The sequence below is a fragment of the Sturnira hondurensis genome, unplaced genomic scaffold (assembly GCF_014824575.4).
Source record: "Sturnira hondurensis isolate 20B ecotype Veracruz unplaced genomic scaffold, ASM1482457v3 Scaffold0019978, whole genome shotgun sequence".
NCBI lineage: Eukaryota > Metazoa > Chordata > Mammalia > Chiroptera > Phyllostomidae > Sturnira > Sturnira hondurensis.
Window position 1 is genome coordinate 370,411 of NW_028092609.1, and position 18,854 is coordinate 389,264.

Sequence of the window (18,854 nt, forward strand, 5' to 3'; positions counted from 1 at the left end):
TTCCATTCTGCCTCCCGCCTCCAGAAACCACCCTTCCTAACCTGCCCCACCGCACCTGGAACCTTTCTGATTTCTCCTCCCTCCTCAGGTTCCCCCATTTTCGGGGAGTTGGGGATACGGCCCCCCATTTTCCCTTGGGTCCAGGAACCCCAGAGTTGATGGCTGGCAGACCCCATTGTGGGAGGCAGAAAAGCGGGGGTGCTGTGAGTGGCGCCGCAGGAAGGATGGTGGGATGGAGAGGCAGGAAAGGGGGCCGTTTCCTGGGTAAGGGGGTTTCTTTCACAAGATGGAAAGTTCTGGAGAGGGCTGATGGCAACGCTGCACCTTAGGAATGTATTTAATGCCACTGAACGGTACACTCAAAAACGGTCAGGATGGCAAATTTTGGTGTATTTTATAGTAATAAAAATCATTGAAAAAGAGAACAAGACTCCTCCAGGGGCTGCCCGCACAAAGAACGGGAATATTGGCGCCGCATTCACTGTTTATTTAGCAAGTCACCTCTTCTTCCCTGCGCCTCAGTTTCCTGATCGGTGAAATGGGCATGAAAAAGGCACCGAGTCCACGGGACAGCTCTGAGGCCGAGTGGGGAATCCAGGTACAGACGCTGGTGTGACACACCCGTCCGGCCAGGGGACCCGCGGACGGGCATTCCCCGGAGCCCAGCGCGGGCGGCCGAACGTCTGGCAGCAGGAGCTGCAGGCGGCCGAGAAGCAAACAAGCATCGCACTTGTAGCGGTTGTGTCGCTAGTGGTCCTGGGTCCCGACTCGCCCGCGCGCCGGACGCTGGGTTCGGCGTGTCGGCCACTGGAAACGGCGCGCTGGGGCAGGAGAGGCGGCCCCGGGGGCGGGCCGGGGCGGGGCGCGCGGTTTATATCGTCGCGCGCTGGCTGCCAGCTGCACACAATACGCCTCCCGGCTACATCGCTCCGGGCACCGCCACCCTTGGCACCGCCACCGCGGACGCGAGGTGAGTCCGAGCCCTGCCTCTCCTGCCTGGACCTTAACCCCGCTGCCACCTGCCCGTCCCCCAGCCCGAACCCGGATACTGCCCTGGGTGCCGAGCCGCTGGAAGGTTGGAGACCGGTAACCTGGTTTCTCCCGGCGGGCAGCTGTCGGATGTGTCACTTGCGGGCGACCTTTCGGGACACCGGCTCCGAGAACCCCCCCTCTCTGGACAGGGCTCCAGGTCCCCGCGGGCGATGGTGCCAGCCAGGGCCCCGCGGGCCCCAGCCTCCGCATCTGAGCGATGGTGCGGCCCGGCCCCTGTACACCCCGGCGGGAGGGCCGGGTGCCTGTCGCCCCGCTCCGCCTTCCCGCGCGGTCTCCGGGGGCTGGGCACCCAAGTCCTCCGGGGCCGGGCCCCCCGTGCCAGAACGCGGGACCGCCAGCTCGGGTGTCCACTAAAAAAGGGAAGATGGCGTCGGGCACGGTCCCTGCGGGACCGGAGGCGCCGCGATTCGCCGCGCACCTGCGAGGAGTCGGAGACTGGCTTGATTACGGGACGCGGGGGAGTCCGGAGCGGGAACTTGCGCGAGCCGGGCGCTGCAGTCACCCCGCCTGCCCGCGACCTGCGCAGGTGCGCCCGCGGACGGCGGCGTACGGGCCCCGCGGGGCGCTGCGGCCTGTTCGCGCGAACCGCGCTCGGCGGTTGGGGGGCGGGTGTGCACAGTCCACCCGGTAACCGGCAGGGCTCCTGCCCACCTGCCCGGCGCGGCCCAGACCTCCGGGTTTAGGGCTCTCGCGACGCGCTCAGGCCTCCTGGGTGAGTTGCGTTGTAGACCGTTAATTGTTACTGTAATGTTCGCTAGTACAAGCCACCCGGGGGTCTGGGTGGTGGTGTTTTCGTTGCTGCTGCTGCTGTTGTAACATTTTCCCTGAGCACCTGCTGCGTCCGCGCCCTTGGAACTTCTCTCCGCAGCTTTGCTACAGCTCACCAGGAAGAACGGTTCTGAGCCTGGTCCTTCCTCCATCCGGAGGGGGCAGACCGTGCAGTTCTGTGCCGCCAGCCTCAGGATGTGGTCTCACCTTACAGATGGAGAAGCTGTGACTTCCCAGGAGGCGACATAAATGCTGTCTAGCTAAAAGCCCACAGCCGTGTTCTGGAAGCCAAACAAAAACCTTCCACGCGGCCACTTTCCGTCTGAGTTGCCAGAGATGGGCTTTTCTGCCTGGTAGCCTCAGTTTGCTGGCCCTGTACAATGGGCCCGTGAGGTTTTTGACCAGAGGTGGAGAACACCCACGGAAGCCTTGGCCTGAGTGGTTGCCCTGGAGGTAACACTTTACCAGTGGCTCCAGATTCTGTGCATTTTTGTATCAGCACCACTTCGGGTGTTCCCTAACTGGCCTGTCCGAGGCAGTGGCTGGGCCCGGGTCCGGGTGCTGGTACCTGGCAGCTGAGGGCCACCTGCCCCACTGCTTCTGTCTCCTCTACTTGTCCCCTCCCTTCTCACTCCAGTATTTGGGGATTTCCCACCATCTTGTGAACCTCAAGGTCACAGGGTTGTGACCGATTGGTTATCTGTGGCTTCTCAAGTCTTACTAACCAGTGGTAGGCTGTCCAAGTTTATTTTTGCCAGTTTTTCTTCTAATATGCCTACAGGGCCTGGGGGCACTGGCTGCAGAGCTGTGGGCTTCAGCCAGTGCCTCAGAATGTCCCCCCCGGGCAGGGGAACACAGGCAGTGAACCTTCTGAATGGGCTGCCAGTTGATCTCGTTTTGGGTGGGAGCTATCTCAGCAAGGATATTTCTCCAGGCACCTGGGATCCTGTGAGGCTTCCACTGGATGGTGCGAGGCTTCAACAGATGGAGTGATAATATTTATTCCCTATGAGTTTCACTCTCACTTTCTGCCATCTCAGCTCAATGGATGCCTCCTCTGAGAAGTCTTCCCTGACTGCCTTATCTAAAGGTGCTGCCCTCCCCTCCTCTCTCCAGCTCCTCTGTCCTAGGACCTTATTTAACTGCCTCCAGGACACTAAAGACAGTGTGAAATGGCCCATTTGGGCTCACTCTGTACGACTTATCCCAGCCTGCAGCTCTGCGAGAACAGGAGCACCCAATGTCAGAGGCGTGGACGGGGCACACTGGGGAGAAGCTGGATAAAGGGTTGCGTGCGTGGTGATTACTGTCAGTTTTTAAGTGGGTGGTAGCTAAAAAAGCCGGGTGCACTGAGCTGCAAAGAAACCAGATATCGGTGTTCACCCATTTTTTCACTTCCGATTGTCTGTCTAATAAACAGGAGAGGTCTGGGGAGGGGCTCCCTTTGGTTGTCTCGAAGCTGACCTTGGAGGCCTTTTTCCCCTCTCCCTGGAAAGTATCCTGTTTGTTGTGAGCCTGTTAAGCTTGAAGACAATTAATGGCTTCTTGCTCCCCTTGCCTCGGACGCAGAGGATCCCAGGAGAGTCTGGCTGTTTTTCTCTCTGCTTAGAACAATTCTGAGAGGTTTCAAGGAAGTTCTCAACACGCTCGGGTTTTGTTGTCGGCGGCCACCAGGAAGCCTGCAGTGGTGTGGGACAGGCCTGGGCTCCCCACTCCTTGTCCCCCAGCCCCCTTTGTCTTGCTGCTGCAGGTCGGGAGGGGTTGGGTCGGGCGGGGGAGAAATAGGGAATGCAAGCAGATCAGGCCCTGCAGGCCTGTCCTCCCTGTGGGCCCCGAGGCAAGAATGGGGGTGGGCCTGGCGGCCAGGCACTGGGCGGGCTCAGGGGGGGCAGCTGATTTTCCCAGTGTCAATATTAGGATGTGACAACACAAAACACCCGGTGGGCCTGCGGGCACCACACGGTAAACCTGTTTTTCCAGAGGCGGAGGCGGGTCACCCAGACATGGAAGGGAGGTGCCTGCTCTGGAGCGAAGAAAAGCCCCCCTGGCTATTTGGGGAGGCGGGCTGCGATTTGTAGATTTAAGACAGAGAGTGCTTGATTCCCTCCCTCCCCACCCTCCCCCACCAAGAGAGGACCTGGGTGTGACTGGCTTGGAGCTCGGCAGAGGCTGCAGCGGCGCAGGGTGGAGAGGTCCTCGGACGCCTGTGGACAGACAGCCCAGGTCTGGCCCTGGGTGCTCGGCTCCGGTGGAGCAACAGGCTCTCCGCACGTTAGTGAGCGCTTGCTGTGCACCACACGTGTGCACAGCGCAGCCTCGCAGCCACCGCCACCGCAGCCCCCCCCCTCGTCTGCCCCTCCACTGAAGTCCAGCTGTGTCCAGTCTAGGGTCCCCTAGCCAGGCTGTCCCGCCCCTGCTCCCTCGTTCTGTTTTACACCGTGCTGCCGGCTCCCCCCAGCTGTCCATGTTCACCAGGTCCCTGCCCTGAGCAGGGCAGACAGACAGGTAAACATTTAATGGGACTATAATGGGCTAAGTGCCCGATCCAGGTCTGTTTACCCAAGGTGCTGGGACAGCAGTGAATTCTGTCCAGAGGAGGTGGGTTCTGGGCCCGGCCTGGAGGAGGGGGCAGCTGCCCCCCCCCACCAGCCAGCGGGTGCAGAGGGGGTGTGTGAAGGTGAGCCGCTCCCTGGGTGGGGAACTCCAGGCCCTGTGGGTCAGAGCACCTTGTCCCAGGAAGGGAACAGAAGCCACCAAGGCTGCTGACAGAGTCGGGCGAGTGACCGAGACCCCTCGGAAGGCACCTCAGGGAGGCCCCATGCTGCAGGAGGGAGACCCCGAAGGCTGTGTCTGCCTCTCTGAGCCCCTCAGTGTCTGGGCCTGACAGGGTGTGGCCCCTTGGTTACTTAATTTTTCCTTGTAAATATATTCTATTTTTAGAGGGGAAGGGCAGGAGAGAAGCATCCGTATGTGAGATAAACATGGACCAGTTGCCTTGCGTGTCCCCCAACCAGGGACCTGGGGACAGTGCCCAGCCCACTGAGCCACACCAGCCAGGGCGCCCCTCACTTAACTTTAAATGGCTGCTCTTCAAACTTGAACTGCGGACCAGGTGGTCGGTGTCGTGGTATCTCGACTTTCAAGTGGTGACAGGAGAGCCAGGGGTCCACTTGCTGGGGTCCGCGAGGCCTTTAGAACTCCCAAAATGTGGCCCCCGAGTTCTTATTGCCTGTCCCCCTCACCCCTTTTTCTCTGTTCATCGGACTGTTCCTTGCCGGAAGTCCAAGGCCAGGGTGCCACAGACTTCCCTAACCTCCATGGAGGGCAGGGGGCTTGCCTGGGCCTCTTTCAGAAATGATGAGTCCCTGGCTGACTCCACCTCCTAACGCCATCCCCACAGCCAGTTAGTTAGGTTTTCAACGTGTGAACCTGAGGCATTAGGAGTCCAGAGGGGCTAAGGAATTTGCCCCAGGTCTCATGGCCACGCTGGATGAGAACCCAGCCACCCCCGGGCTGAGTGTCCCTCCGGCACAGCCAGTGCCGTCCCGACACACACAGATGGGCGTGACGGGGGCACGCTTGTGTCTCTCCGAGGGGCCACTTCACGATCCGAAATGCTCGGGGAAAATTGGAAATATGAACAGATTTGCTTCCGTCTGGCACGGAAGCAAATCCTCTTTGTCACGCTCCGAGGGTTTCAGGGTTTGAAATCTGTAATCCTGGCCCCAGCCGGAGGGTTGGGCCCTTGCTGTCCCTGTGCAGTGGAGGAAATGATGGGAGAGGTGGTCACGTGCCCAGAGTCACGCAGGACAAGGCCCACTGGTGAGCTCCTGGGTGGGGGCACTGTGTTTGATTATAGAAGAAAACGTTCACATGTTGGAGGTAACACTGAAGTCGGTCCCTCTGTCCCTCAACAGCCACCCCGGGAGCTCCACGGCCCCTCCACAGGTAGCCAATTAGAACCCCGTGTCCTCCCTGACCTTCCCTGTGTTTCCATCTCAAAGGCACACGTTTGCATAAATGGTGTCACGGCTGGTTCCTCATCTTGCTGTGTTACTCGGCAGCTAACCGCTTCTTTCCATGTCGCAGCACAGACACCCACCTGCTTCCATCTTCACAGGGGCCAAGCTGCCCACCCAGTGTGGGTTTGGGGAGGGTGGGGGTGCTGGTTTTGCCCCGAGCTAACGTTCCAGGTGCCCGGTGTCATCCTAGGATGGGGCATTAGGAAGTGTCCTGCTCTGGCTGGTGTAGCTCAGTGGACTGAGTGTGGGCCTGTGAACCAAAGGGTTGCTGGTTCGATTCCTAGTCAGGGTACGTGCCTGGGTTCTGGGCCAGGTCCCTGGTGGGGCACATGAAGGGCAACCACACACTGATGTTTCTCACCCTCTCTGCCTCCTTCCCTTCCCCTCCCTCTAAAAAATAAATTAAAAAATATTTTTTAAAAAGCAAAGAAAGAAAGTGTCCTGGAGTTGGAGGCCAGGTTTAACGCAGCTCCCCGCCCCCCCCAGGATGCACGACAAGGCCCTCACTGCTGAACCTCAGTTTCCTCATTTGGAAATGGGGGTAAAGATCCTCCCTCCCACAAGATTAACACTGTATGTGCACAGTGTTAATTTTTTTAAAAATTAATTAATTTTTGAGAAGAGAGAGGAAGGGGTGGCGGGGAGAGAGAAATATCTGTTGGTTGTTCCACTTATTTATGCATTCATTGGTTACTTCTTTTGTGTGTTCTGACCCGGGGGTCGAACCCACAACCTTGGTGTATGGAGACGATGCTCTAACCAACTGCGCTACCCGGCCAGGGTGCCATATGCACCGTTCTACCTTTTTTCCCAAGGGAGCCTCATTCCTCACGTGCTCAGAGGGAAGGACACGAACAGGCGGGACGGCTGGCATTCTTCCGAGTGTGCCGACCAGTGCACTGCTGGGTCGGTGTATTTCTGGAGCCCAGACGTGGCTCCTCTGATTGTGCGGCAAAGGGGCTCTGAATTTCTGTTCTCGGCCCTCTCGGGCCCCATCTGTGAAATGGGGCAGACGGCCAGCCCTCTTCTTCTGAGGGAGGTTGCACTCAGTAGGTGCAAATAGAAAGGATGTGAGGGTCACCAAGAGCATGAAGTCCCAGAGACGGCAGTTCTTATGTGAGGCTGCAGCAGCCAGAGCCAAGCCGGGTGTGGCCTTCTTGCCCTGTCCGCCTCTGCCCCGGGGATGGCTCTGCTGAGTTCAGGTGGGTCAGGGCAGGGCACTGCTGGTGGGGGTGGAGGGCTGCGCTGCAGGTGGGGTAGCAGGACCAAGGAGCTGTGGCCCCAGGGGTCCATTTCAAGCCACTATGTTCCAAATGAGCAAACAATACCATCATTACCAAAGAGAATTTCCAACTTTATTTTTGCTTGAAATACCTTTCTCTCTACTTACTTCTCTCTCCCTCCTTTTTCCCCTCGATTTCTCTCCATCACGTAAGGGAAGTGGGTCCTGGCCCACCGAAACAGGCTGTTGGGGCCTGTGTGGGTTCGCAGGGGCCCAGGCTGGAGTCCGGACTTCCCCTGCCAGGTGGGGAGGGAGTGGGAGGAGGTGGGCGGAGCCTGGGGGCAGAGCGGTTGGGTACTTCATTCCTGAAATAGACCTTTAAGACAAACAGCTCCATTCCAGGCCAATGCCAGTGGCTGACTGGAAACAGTGATTTTTGCTGTCGTTTTGCATCAGTGATGCCAGCCTGGACATGGCAGCTAAAGTTCAAGGGCACAGAAGCATGTGCGGTGCAAGTCCAGTCTCCTTCCCGCCCGTCCCAGAGGCACCTGCTCACCCTCCTGGCTGATGTGTGCAGAGGGGAGTGTCTGTCCGTCCACGTCTGCGTTTTTGTGCAGGACGCACCCGGTACAAACTCTCCGAGCTGCGCTGTGCCCGTGGGGCCAGACGCCTTCAAGGTCTTGGCACCACGGCAGGTGCAGACCTACTGTGTCTCTTTCTCGGGGCAGCCGGGCATATGCCGCGGTTCATGTTGTGCGCATGTCTGTCTAGAGGGCAGAAGTTCCATGCATTTGTGACTTGGGTAGATACGGACTGAGGGCATCCTGCTCCTCGCTCCTGCTCTCTTCAGGTCCTTCAGCCATCTCTGTTTGGAGACCTTCAGGCAGCACTGAAGGGTGACAGTTGTATCTTTTCACCCTCCTCACAGTTCTGCCGGCACTGCCGTTTCCACGCAGGAGAGCCCTCTCTGAGCCAGCCTTGGAGGGTCAGGTCCTGGTCTCATGGCTGCGGCGAGCTGGGACTGGAACCCAGGTCTGTCCTGCCGAGGTCGGGAATTTTCTGCTCAAGCCGAGTGTGCAGAGCTTTGCGTGCTGGGTGCTCCATCAGATGGGGCGTCACCCCACTCGTGGGTGGGGGTGGGGCCTGGTGACTGGGATGGGTGGCATGGGTGGAGAGTCCTCAGTCCTCCTGGAAGAGACTGGGTGGGGACCAGGGGTTCCCAGGTAGGTCCACCCAGCAGCCATTGGCCTGGCACCCAGGACTCCAGTTGACTGGTGGCATCGGTGGGAACCCAAAGGCATCATCACCTGTTCCTGCTTCACTGGCTGTGGGGCAAGGCTGGGCTTGGGAAGTCTGAGGGTCCATGCTCTGAGGGGGGCAGCTGTCTGCGTCCCAGTGTGTGTCGGGGTGGGGGGAGGCACAGCTTGCGACCTACAGACCTACAGCCCGCTCCTCCACTGGCCCTCCTTATGGCCCGTCTGGTCCCTCCTACCCTCTGTTCCTGGGTTTGCCCGTTTTCAAAATAGAAATTGTCAGAGTCCTGCCTGGGTCTGCGGGGCACCCCACCAGGGCCCTGACACGGCTCCCCGGCCTGCTCCTGCAGCCCAGGCTTCGCAGCCTCTGCAGAAGACGTACCAGCTGCACTGACTCTCACTCCGCTTCAGCGAAGGCCTGGGAGGGAGATGGCCCTTCCCCACGTCCGAGGTTCAGAAACGGAGGCCAGGCCAGGAGCTGGTGCCCGGAGGAGCCCGCCCTCCTCTGCGCTCCGAGGCTGCGGGTGTCCTCATGGCCGTGGGGGCGGCTCTCTGCTGCACAGAGGTTAGATTTGCATCCCGACCTCTGTGGGCAACACAGGGTTCCTGGCTGGTTTTTCCACTGAGTCTGTAGGAGGGCTAAGGTGTGGGCTGCCTGCTGGGTGGGGACGCACGGGTAGGTGTGCCTTCCTTTCACCAAAGAAGCGTTTTAAGCCATTCATTTGCAAATCGGTTGGGAAAAAAATAGATGCTTAAAACCAGGCAGGGCTCCTGGGTGGGCAGCTACCGTGGCCTCAGCAGCAGGGTTTGCTTAGTTGTTCGACAAATGCCACTCTGCCCCGGGCTGTGCGCTGAGAGCCAGAGATGATACAGGCAGCTGCTGTGGTTTAGTTTGCCCTCTGCCACCGAGTCTGGCCCATCCACGCGGATTCTGTCAGTGTGTCCTGGCCTCAGAGGTAGGTGTCCTAGTCTCAGCGAGGAGACCGGACGGCAGCGTGCCCAGCAAGCAGCCTGCTCCCAGTCTGGGCTCAAAACCGCGACAGCCTGTGTGGTTGGCTGGAGGCAGGAGGGAGCAGAGACGGGCTTTGAGACCCTCTGGGGCCCCCAAGCTGACTCTGGAACCTGGGGAGAGGAGGCCAGAGCCGCGTTCTTTTGGGACAGAGGAATGAGCCAAGCCTAGGAGGTGGGATGGTAGCCAGCAGGCACAGTCCCCACAGAGTCTTGACACCTCAGGCATAGCTACCACAGTCTTCACTGGGGTGGCGACAGGCCGGGTGGGGAGGAGAGGGCCCTGACAGCAGTGTGGCACGACTCCCGTGGGGACCAGAGGCTGAGTGGGGCTGTGACAGGCTCAGGTATGAGGCTGCTGTCTAGGATTCTGGTTGGAGAGAGCCCAGCTGCAGACAGGTGACAACGCAGCTGGAGCTCGGCCCAGCGGGAGGTGGCCGGCACTGGGCCTCCGCCAGGGTGCTGGGGCGGCAGGGAGGCCACTGCAGGGACCCTGCCCCCCAGGCCTGGTTCCCAGCCACGCCCCGAGTTCTCCTGCCCAGACCTAGGGCCCCAGGCCGCCCAGGCCCTGCCCAGGCCTGGCTGCTCTACAGAGAGCCCAGGCACAGGGCCGAGACAACAGTAGCTGCCCGGACACCCTCCAGGACCGTACCCGCTCGTGCTGCTTCCTGCGGGGACAGGAACCAACCCCACGAGCCTGGGGCCACTGTGTCCTCCCCATTTCCCAGGCGAGGACACAGCAGCCACGACCACCATTGCACTGCAAGTGACTGGCTGGGTTAGGGTGGCGGCCAAGGTTCCCCTGTGCTGCTGGACGGTCTTCAGTGGGAATCTGCAGACAGGGAGGACGCTGGGGGCTGTCCCGGGCCAGCAGAGCGTGGGGACCCACAGGAAGGCGTGGACTAAGGCCTTGTCCCAAAACAGTTCAGTCCACTGGGGGAGACGCCACCTGCCACTCACCCACCCTGCAAATGGTCCTACACACTTGGGCCTCAATCCCCAGCCTGGACAGTGGTCACTGTCCCAGGTCAGGCACCTGCCCCTGGAGGACTGGTGGGCCAGTGCCTCCCCATTGGCTGCTAGAGGATTCTGGGATTGGGGGGGTGGGGGGTGGGCAGGGATGGAGGCGAGGCTCCCAGGCTACAGGCCCAGTGAAGTCCCCTTGAGGCCCTGGCCTGTGGAGGCAGCAGGGGAGCACACAGCGGCCCCTGGGAGAGAGCCCCCCCTGCAGAGGGGGTGGGGTGGAGAGAGGAGGGAACTGGGAGGCAGATGCAAATGAGGGCTGGTGCTGCTTTCCCAGGGAAATGGTCATTTTCATAGGCGCTGAGCCCCCTGGGGCCTGAGGGCTGCCGGGCCCCTGGTCAGTGTCTGACACAAGCTCAAGGGCACCCGTGCGCGCACACTGCTTACAGTCTAGGAGGGAAGGCGCCTCCATCAGTGCGGCCCTTCACGGCTCACAGAGTGGCACGTTTTCCCCCAAAGATTTCAGGCTTTATGAGATCCACTCCTGATGGAAACCTTGTATTTCTGCAAAGACGTATTACGTGTCTCCTAATACTTTCTGGCTCCTGGTAGGGATGCAGTTGCGTTTTGCGGTTGATCTTGGATCTGACGACCTCGGACCTCGTGGTGGTTCCAGCTTCTCTATGTCCACGTTCGTGTATCTGCTGCAAACTTCGCTGCCTTTTATTAAAACGGCGAACGCTTACCTTTGCTTCTCTCAGAGGCTTCCCCTAATTCGCCAAGATCCATTTACAGTCTCCTCTGTTTAAGTCTCACTGAAGTCGCCTTCCCCTCCCCCCAGGGGCTCCCCTCTCTGTTCAGACGAGCACAGTTGCCGAAATGAGTGGGGTGGCTTCTGGACCACGGTTTGCCTGTGTCAGCAGCATGTCCTCCCCCACCCCCAAGTGGCTAAGAGATGACAGAAACTCTGTTCCAGAAGTGGCTTAAAACCAGTGGTTGTCTGGACGACTGGGCATTGCCGTCTGCTCTCGGTTCCCTGCCTCCAAGCATTGCCCTGGGACTAGTGGCTGAAGGTCATGCACCCGGAATGGCTGCTGACTGCATTTTAGGGCTCTTAGAAATGTCACCGTGACCTTCCCTGATGGTCTGGGTGAGTCCCTGGGTCTTGGGCCTGCATGCTTTTAACACTTTGCCTGCAGGTGCCTCAGCAGGTGGCAGCGCCCCTCCCCCCGCCGTGGGCGTGGGTGCTAGGGGCCACCCTCCCCGCACCCACCAGGCCTGACCTGCCAGCTCCTTTCAGGGGGAAGGTGCCTGTGATGACAGGTGGGTGGCATATGCCAGGCCTCGGGCTCTCTGCGGCCATTGTGGCGTGTTTACCCGTCTGATTTCTCCAGCTCCCTCTCTGCTCCGCCGCCGTTCCCGCCGGGCCTTCATCTGGAACAGATGCGCGACTCTGCCATTTCCCTCTTAGTAAAGTCAAACCGCCATGTCTCCTGGACACCGTCGCCGGGCACTTACTCCCTCTAGAACAATGCCGCCCTTGTGCGGTTTCCTTCTGAAAGGCCAGAGCGCCCCAGACCCCTCACACCTGTCTGCGCCTTTGATGACGTAACGACTCATCCGCCTCTTTGCAGGCGTTTGGGGTGCGTTGTTGAGACTCACCTGTCTGGACTCCTTCGGGGAGATGCCTGGAGGATCCGCAGCTCCCCTCCGCTGGCTCGAGCCCTGGCCCTGCCTCCGTCCGCCCTCTCCGCCTCCCGGTCCTGCTGAAGCCAGCAGTCAGCGCGCTCTCGTCTAACCTCGGTGCCCGTGCGCGGCCTGCCCGCAGGTCCTGCGCTTCAGGAGCGGGAGATGTGGGGTTCTGTCCCTTCTGTGTTCAGCGCAGGCAGATGTGTGGACTTAGATATTTTAAAAGCCCAGGATAGCCGTGGTGGGTGTGGCGCAGTGGGTTGGAGCATCATCCTGTAACCTAAGGGTCCCCAGTTCGGATCCTGGTCAGGGCACATACCCAGGCTGCACGTCTGATCCCTGGTCGGAGTGTGTACAACAGGAGACCAATTGCTGTTTCTCTTTCTTCCTTCTTCTCTCTACAAGCAATGAAAAAAATGTTCTTAGGTGGGGATTTTTTTTCTTTCTGTTTTTTAAAATATTTTGTTTACTTTTAGAGAGAGTGGAAGGGAGGGAGAAAGAGTAGGGGAGAAATACCAGCCCTCAACCCAGGCATGTGCCCCAACTTGGAATTGAACTTGCTTCCTTTCGGTTCGCAGGCCAGGGCTCAATCCACAGAGCCACACCAGCCAGGACCTTAGGTGAGGATTTTAAAAAATTAAAAAAAATCCCACAAACCCAGGCCATTACTGTGAGAAAATAATAAGTAAACACAAGGCTGTAATGGCTGGTGGATGTTCCTCAGGCTTGAGGGCCACACGTAAGCCCTGGCGGGAGGTCCTCCCCTTCCCCCACCCCGACAACCAAACGAGAGCCTTCTGGGCCTTCACAGATGGGAAGATGGCGGTGCCCCACAGCCCAGTGGCAGAGCTTGGGATTCGAACTCAGGCGCTTGGGTTCCAGAGACAGAGTCTTCATCATCCTATTCTGGGTCTAAGTCTGTCTGGCATAGAGTGTGTGGTAAATTATTGTCACACAGGTCGTAGGGTCTCACCCAACACTGTTGGTGCTTTTAAAGATTTTACTTATTTATTTTTAGACAGGGGAAAGGGAGGAAGACGGGGAGAGAAACATCAATGTGTGGTTGTCTCTCACACATTGTCTCTACTGGGAACTGGCCAGCAACCCAGGCATGTGCCCTGACTGGGAATCGAACTGGCAACCTTTCAGTTCGCAGGCCAGCGCTCAACACACTGAGCCACACCAGCCAGGGCAGAATTCACAGCTGTAATATTTAGGCAGACCTTTGGCTGCAAGGAAGAACAAAGTCAGTGAAGGGTGATTTAACAACTTGGGTTTTCTTTTTCCCATACATTGGGCAGTCGTTGGCTTGTATTCTTTCTATTCCCACACTACCCTCAGAGAGCCAACACTCCGCCCCTCTGCTCCGCGTTCCTGGCGTGTTAGTTACTCTTGTTCTCAACACCTCAGGGTCATAGACTGCTGCTGCAGCTCGATCCTCCACTTTGGTGAGGGCAGCAGGGAGAGAGAAGCGCTCCCCAGGCTGTGTCTGCTCCCCTTGAGCCCCACATCGGACTTCCGAGACATCACTGACCAGGACTGGGTTGCATGCCCACCACTAGCGGCAAGGCGTGCCAGGCAAGTGAGGAGCAGGGGTGCCAGGGTGTCATGGTCGGCTCAGGTGGACAGGGGTTCAGGGCCGCCAGAAGACAGTCAGTCCTCCGAGCAGGCGGAGGGGAGGGTAGAGTTGCCACGACAGTGCGGAAGGAGGTTAGAGCACACTGTTAGGAGCGATCTCGTCTCCGACGCGGGGCGTGCAATGTGCGTTAGCTGCTTTGAAGCCTGGAGAGTACCTGGCAGGGTCCTGCTGCCACCTGGGACTGGGCACGGCCCGTCCTCGTGGAACTTCCTGGCTTCCTCTGCCCAGGGAAGCAGCAGACAGCGAAAGCAGGCAGCAACGCTCCCCAGGCAGAGCCCGGCCTTCCGCCACTGTTTTGATAATAGATACCTGGAGTTTTTATTGATTTTTTTATTTTTTGTTTTTCCATGCCAGGATTTCTTAGAGTGCCACCTGGCCTCTCGAGGGGCCGGTATTACAGCCTTTCTTAGATTCATGCTCTGACTGTTTCACAGAGAGGAAAGACAAGAGCCCTTAGGAGTCCTCTCCAGATCCCCAACCTCGGAAATGCACGCGGGAGAACAGCGAGGCACACGCGGCAGGATCCACGCCCGGGCGGCTGGGCAGGGTGGGCTGACGGGGGGCTCTAGCAGAGCAAGAGTGGGCTGGGGTGGGGGTGGGGTGGCTCAGCGAAACCCTGCGTCACACAGTTCTGGGCGTCAGCCTGCGTGCGTCTCTCTCCCCAGGGAAGAAATGTCGCAGGCGGGACCCGTCTCCAGGCACCTCGTTTTGTGCACCTTCCTCCAGGAGCACGGCCTGCAGCCTGGGGAGGTTCCCGACACGGCCAGTCTCCTCCACTTCGGCCCCCAGCCCCTTGGGTAGGTCCCAGCAGCCCCTCTGTGGGCCCGCCCACCCCCATTCCTGCATGTGGCCATGGCGGGGGGCATGGTGAGGGGAGCAGGCCTCTGGGTTCCCAGCTGCACTCCCGAGGGGAAGTTCCCCAGGCATGGTCATGGGGGCAGGGGAGGAGGCTTTGCTGTCCCGCCAGCCCACCGAGGGCGCCTGGGAGCCTCCAGCATGTCCACCGTCCCAGGAAGGACCTTGGGCACCTGCTGTCGAAATGGCTCAGGCTGGTGGCCTTAGGACAGAGTGCCTCCTGGCCCCTGTGACCACGACCACCTGGTCCAGGCCTCATAAGGGTGGATCCAAGTCGCTGAGGCCCGTGGAGACACAGCCCCCGGCCGGGCTGTCAGGGCAGCGGAGAGGGGATGCTCCCTGGATGGCTTCCGGCTCAGGGGGCGCCCCACTGCTTTAGGCTGAGGATTCTTAATTGTGACACCCCAGACCGGGGAGAGGGGCCAGGTGGGATTTTAGGGCTGGAGGGACCCAAAATGTGCCTTTTTCCTCCTCCACCCCGCTCCATTTGTAGATGACAACAGGGGACGTTCAGCCTGGGACACTGTTTTCCTGAGGTCCCACAGGGTATCGGCATACAGGTGGGACCTCAACCCACCTCCCTGACTGGCAGCCCCCAGCCCGCCCCCCATTGCTCCCGGAGTAGAGAGCAGATGGGCCCCGGAGACTGGGGCTGCGGCTGGGGCTGTGCAGGGCCGGGGATTCCCAGGCAGCCGCCTAGTCACCGGGATGGAATGTGTGGGCAAACACCTGAGACTGGGCCGAAACCGCCCAGGCGCCCAAAGCAGGGAGGGAAGAATGTTAGAGTCGGGGGTTGGGCGGGGTATGTGCCTCCATTTCCATGAGGGACTCAGTTCAGTGAGAGTCGGGGCCCAGACGGCGGACTGATGAGCCCCTCCTTTCTCAGAGGAGTGATGACACAGGTGGTTTTAGGATTGGGGACCAGGGAACAGGTCCCTGAGCTCCTCCCTGTGAGGAGGAGGGCAAGTGGAGACTCTTGGGGAAAGCCAGCCTCATAGCCCCCACCTGCCCAGACCCCCGGCTGAGGGCTCAGACCAAACCCAGAAGCCCCCTGCCTACTCGCCCCTGTGGACTGGCCCTGGAGGGCTGCCATTGCAGCGAGTGGGGGCTGGAGGAGAGCCATGGGAAGGTTCCCTGCCCCTCACCTTGCCCTGTGCCCGTGAACCTGTGGCCCAATCCGCTGGGTGGGTGTGGGTGGGAGGGTCACTGGCCCAGCCCATCCCTAATCCCCGCACCCTCCTCACAGTGACATCCCTCAGGAGATGGCCATGCGGCTGGCCTTCATCGGGGACGAGCTGGAGGTGAGATGGGTGCCGCCCCGCATCGCCCAGACGCCCTGGATGGCCGTGTACAGGTGACCAGCCCCCGCCTGCGTCACCTGCCCCAAGAACTGGCCTGCCACTCCATGTTCTTCCTGGGTTGGCCACAGACAGCAGGACCCAAGCCCCCTCCCCCCACTCCCTTCATCAAGCCAAAGGGTCTGGATGTAAAGTGACCGGGTGTGTTGAGTGAGTTCCCACGGCAGTGTCCACGTGTCCTCCCGGGTCCCNGCCCCGCATCGCCCAGACGCCCTGGATGGCCCTGTACAGGTGACCAGCCCCCACCTGCGTCACCTGCCCCAAGAACTGGCCTGCCACTCCATGTTCTTCCTGGGTTGGCCACAGACAGCAGGACCCAAGCCCCCTCCCCCCACTCCCTTCATCAAGCCAAAGGGTCTGGATGTAAAGTGACCGGGTGTGTTGAGTGAGTTCCCACGGCAGTGTCCACGTGTCCTCCCGGGTCCCTCTGAGAGATACTTAGTGCCCAGGATTTGCCAGGATCCCTGTGCGTTCTCAGACCTCACGGAGTTGCTCAAGGTGGGGGCGTAGAAACCTCCCTCAAGGCCAGGACCAAAGGGACACAGTCTCTTGGTCTCCAGGGAGGCAGCCTTCTTTTGGGGAGTCTGGCCTCTCTCCAAACAGCCCCTCTGGAGCGAGGACCTGCTCCCTGGACCTGCCTCTTTGGGCCTGTGGACACGTGGCCGGCTCCGCGTGGCCGGCTGCGAAACGCAAGGGCACGTGGGGGAGGAGACGGGAAATCAGATGAGCTTAGGCCCGTGGAGAGGGGCCCTCATTGCGGAGCCACCCAGGAAAGGGGTGAGGATGGCAGGGGAGAGGGGCACAGGTCCGCTTCTCCCCACAGCTGTCACCTAAAATAAAGGCCATCTCTCCCCAGTTTGAGTAGTAATGGCTTGCTCCCTGTCCGTTTTGTCTTACAGCTTGGCTTTCACCTACAACCAGATGGGCCTGAGGGGCGTTCTGAGAAGTTTCATGGGTGGCTTCACCAACCTCAGAGGAAACAGAAGGTTCTGGACCTTCCTGACCTTCAGGGACAGGGTAAGCCTTTCCACTCCGCAGCTGCTCCATGAATTGCACCCTCTCCAGTCGCCGAAGTCCCCGCCACTCCCTTTCGCTGGTCTAGCCTGCTCCACCCATTTCTTCTGCCTGGTCCTTGTGGCCTTGGGGTTGGGCTTATTGACTGTGCGTGGGGGGGTCCTCGTGTGCCTTGCTTCCTCCCCACCTGTGCCCACTCTTGGCCCTCTGCCAGGCGTGCCTTTCTCTGGCAGACGAGGCTGGTTCCTCATTCCCCTGACCTGAGCAGGTGCCTCTAGGCCTGAGCAGCTCTCCCGGCCATGTCCCATTGCTCCCACAGCCTCATCCCATCCTCCCAGTCCCCAGCAGGTGATGCCCCCATGGCCTGGCCACCCCTCCTTCCTGCCCTTGGGCACTTTCCTCTCCCACCCCTCCTGGCCTCCTCATCTTCCTGGACCCTCGGCTCCAGCCCCTCCAGGTCTGTGAGTGAGGTGCAGCCACACCCCTCCCACTCACCGCAGGGGCGGGCGCAGGAGGCACGGTGAGCCGGCCCCTTCCGGGCGACCGGTCCTCACCTCTCTCCACCTCCACCGACAGGTGTCCCCCAGCCTCGGGCGCAAGCTGTCCCTGCTGCTGCTGCTGGCGCTGCTGCTCGACTGGGGCCTCCACGTCCTCCAGTGAGGCGCTGCAGGCGGCGCCGGGGTGGGGCTGGCCCCGCCCCCTGACTACCACCCTGGAGGTGGCCTTGTTGGTTTTGTTTGTCTTTTTAACTTTCTTATGATCCCTTTTTTATATTTAAATTCTGAGTGCTGGGTCACTCCTGAGGTTTCATACTTGTGTTTTGGGTTTTTTTGTAAGAGAAATGAATTACACCCTCATGGGTCTTTATGGTCACCTGCTCCCCAGGCCCCAGCCCGCTCCGCCGGGCCTGTCCTGGGCTGGAACTTGCCTCTTGTGGGCGGGGCCTGTAGCGGGAGATGGGGGGAGTGCTGGCCACGCCCCCATGTCTGCAAGGCCCACAGCACAGAGAATCTCCTGGAGTAGATTTCTGAGGGTGGGGAAAGCGCAATAAACTGTTGGTTTCTGTCTGTCTCTGGTCCTCTCTGGGGCTGCTCAGTGTGGGCTCCATCTTGCCCCTTGGAGGGGATGGTGGCAGAGGGGAGGGAAGGGGCGAGTCTGCTCTTAGCCTCCTGCCTGTCACAGCCTCCAGGCTCATCCTGCACCTGCAGGCGCTGTGGGAAGGGTCTGCTCCCGCCCGTCATGCCCTGGTGCCTGACCTACCCACCAGGGGTCCTCTCCTTTGGGCATGCTCCCTGCGGGGCTGCGCCTGGGCGGGGTTTCCATGTGTTGCAGAACAGTGCTGTGCTCTTAGGGGTTAAAAGCAGCTTCAATCCGAGTCCATAGAGAAGTCACTCTTCAACCCCCAAAAGGAAGGACTAGGGGCCTGTTCCTCCCAGGAAGGTGGCAGGTGTGACATGGGTCATCCAGTAGCCTCCCAATTCCTGAATAATCACTACACAGTGCTCCCCCTTCCCCTCTCACAGAGGCCTGCACACACCTTGGGGTGCTGCGGCAGGGGCCTGAGACCCCTGCGCCCTGGGGATCTGCAGTGGGGGCTGCTGAGGGCAGTGAAGCACCTTCCCAGAGCAGGTGACAAGGCTGTGGGGGCAGGGGGGGACCACCATCTTTTTCCATTTCAGTAGCCTTTGAACAAGGTCCCTGGTCTGGTCCAGATTCCTGGAGACAAGGCATGATGAGGGCTCCTAAAGAAGGTGCCAGGGGACCTGTTCCTGCTGGGCAGGCACGTGTGCCCAGTTCCTGGGGGCTGGGTTCTCCACTGACCTGGGCCCCAAGATGAAGTGGCCGCCGGCCACAAGGACAGTGTCAGGGCATTTCCCCAAGGGGACAGGATATAGCACCCTGTGCCCCTCTCTGCCTCTCCTCCAGAGTCAGGGCAGGGCCTACCCACCCCAGCCCAGGGCTCTGTACTGGAGGCAACCCTGCCCGTCAGCATCGGGGTGGGGTCCCTTC

The 18,854-nt window shown here is 60.0% G+C and overlaps 1 protein-coding gene across 2 annotated transcripts; it reads left to right on the plus strand.

Moving 5' to 3' along the window:
• The first annotated feature begins 897 nt into the window (after nt 1–897).
• Nucleotides 898–17,911, plus strand: BIK (BCL2 interacting killer). Of its 2 annotated transcripts, none has more exons than XM_037028508.1 (5): nt 898–970; nt 14,283–14,414; nt 15,719–15,826; nt 16,730–16,847; nt 17,421–17,911. In XM_037028508.1, the coding sequence occupies exons 2-5, from the start codon at nt 14,290–14,292 to the stop codon at nt 17,502–17,504; spliced, it is 435 nt and encodes a 144-aa protein (XP_036884403.1). In that variant the 5' UTR covers nt 898–970; nt 14,283–14,289; the 3' UTR covers nt 17,505–17,911. The 2 variants fall into 2 exon arrangements, with proteins under 2 accessions (XP_036884403.1, XP_036884404.1); XM_037028509.1 differs by lacking the exon at nt 898–970 and adding an exon at nt 4,210–4,326.
• Nucleotides 17,912–18,854: the final 943 nt, after the last annotated feature.

Coding starts and splice junctions, on each gene's coding strand:
- BIK (XM_037028508.1), top strand. CDS start 14,290: ATGTCGCAGGCGGGACCCGTCTCCAGGCACCTCGTTTTGTGCACCTTC. Junction 14,415..15,718: donor TTCGGCCCCCAGCCCCTTGG/GTAGGTCCCAGC, acceptor CCCTCCTCACAG/TGACATCCCTCAGGAGATGG. Junction 15,827..16,729: donor CCCTGGATGGCCGTGTACAG/GTGACCAGCCCC, acceptor TTTGTCTTACAG/CTTGGCTTTCACCTACAACC.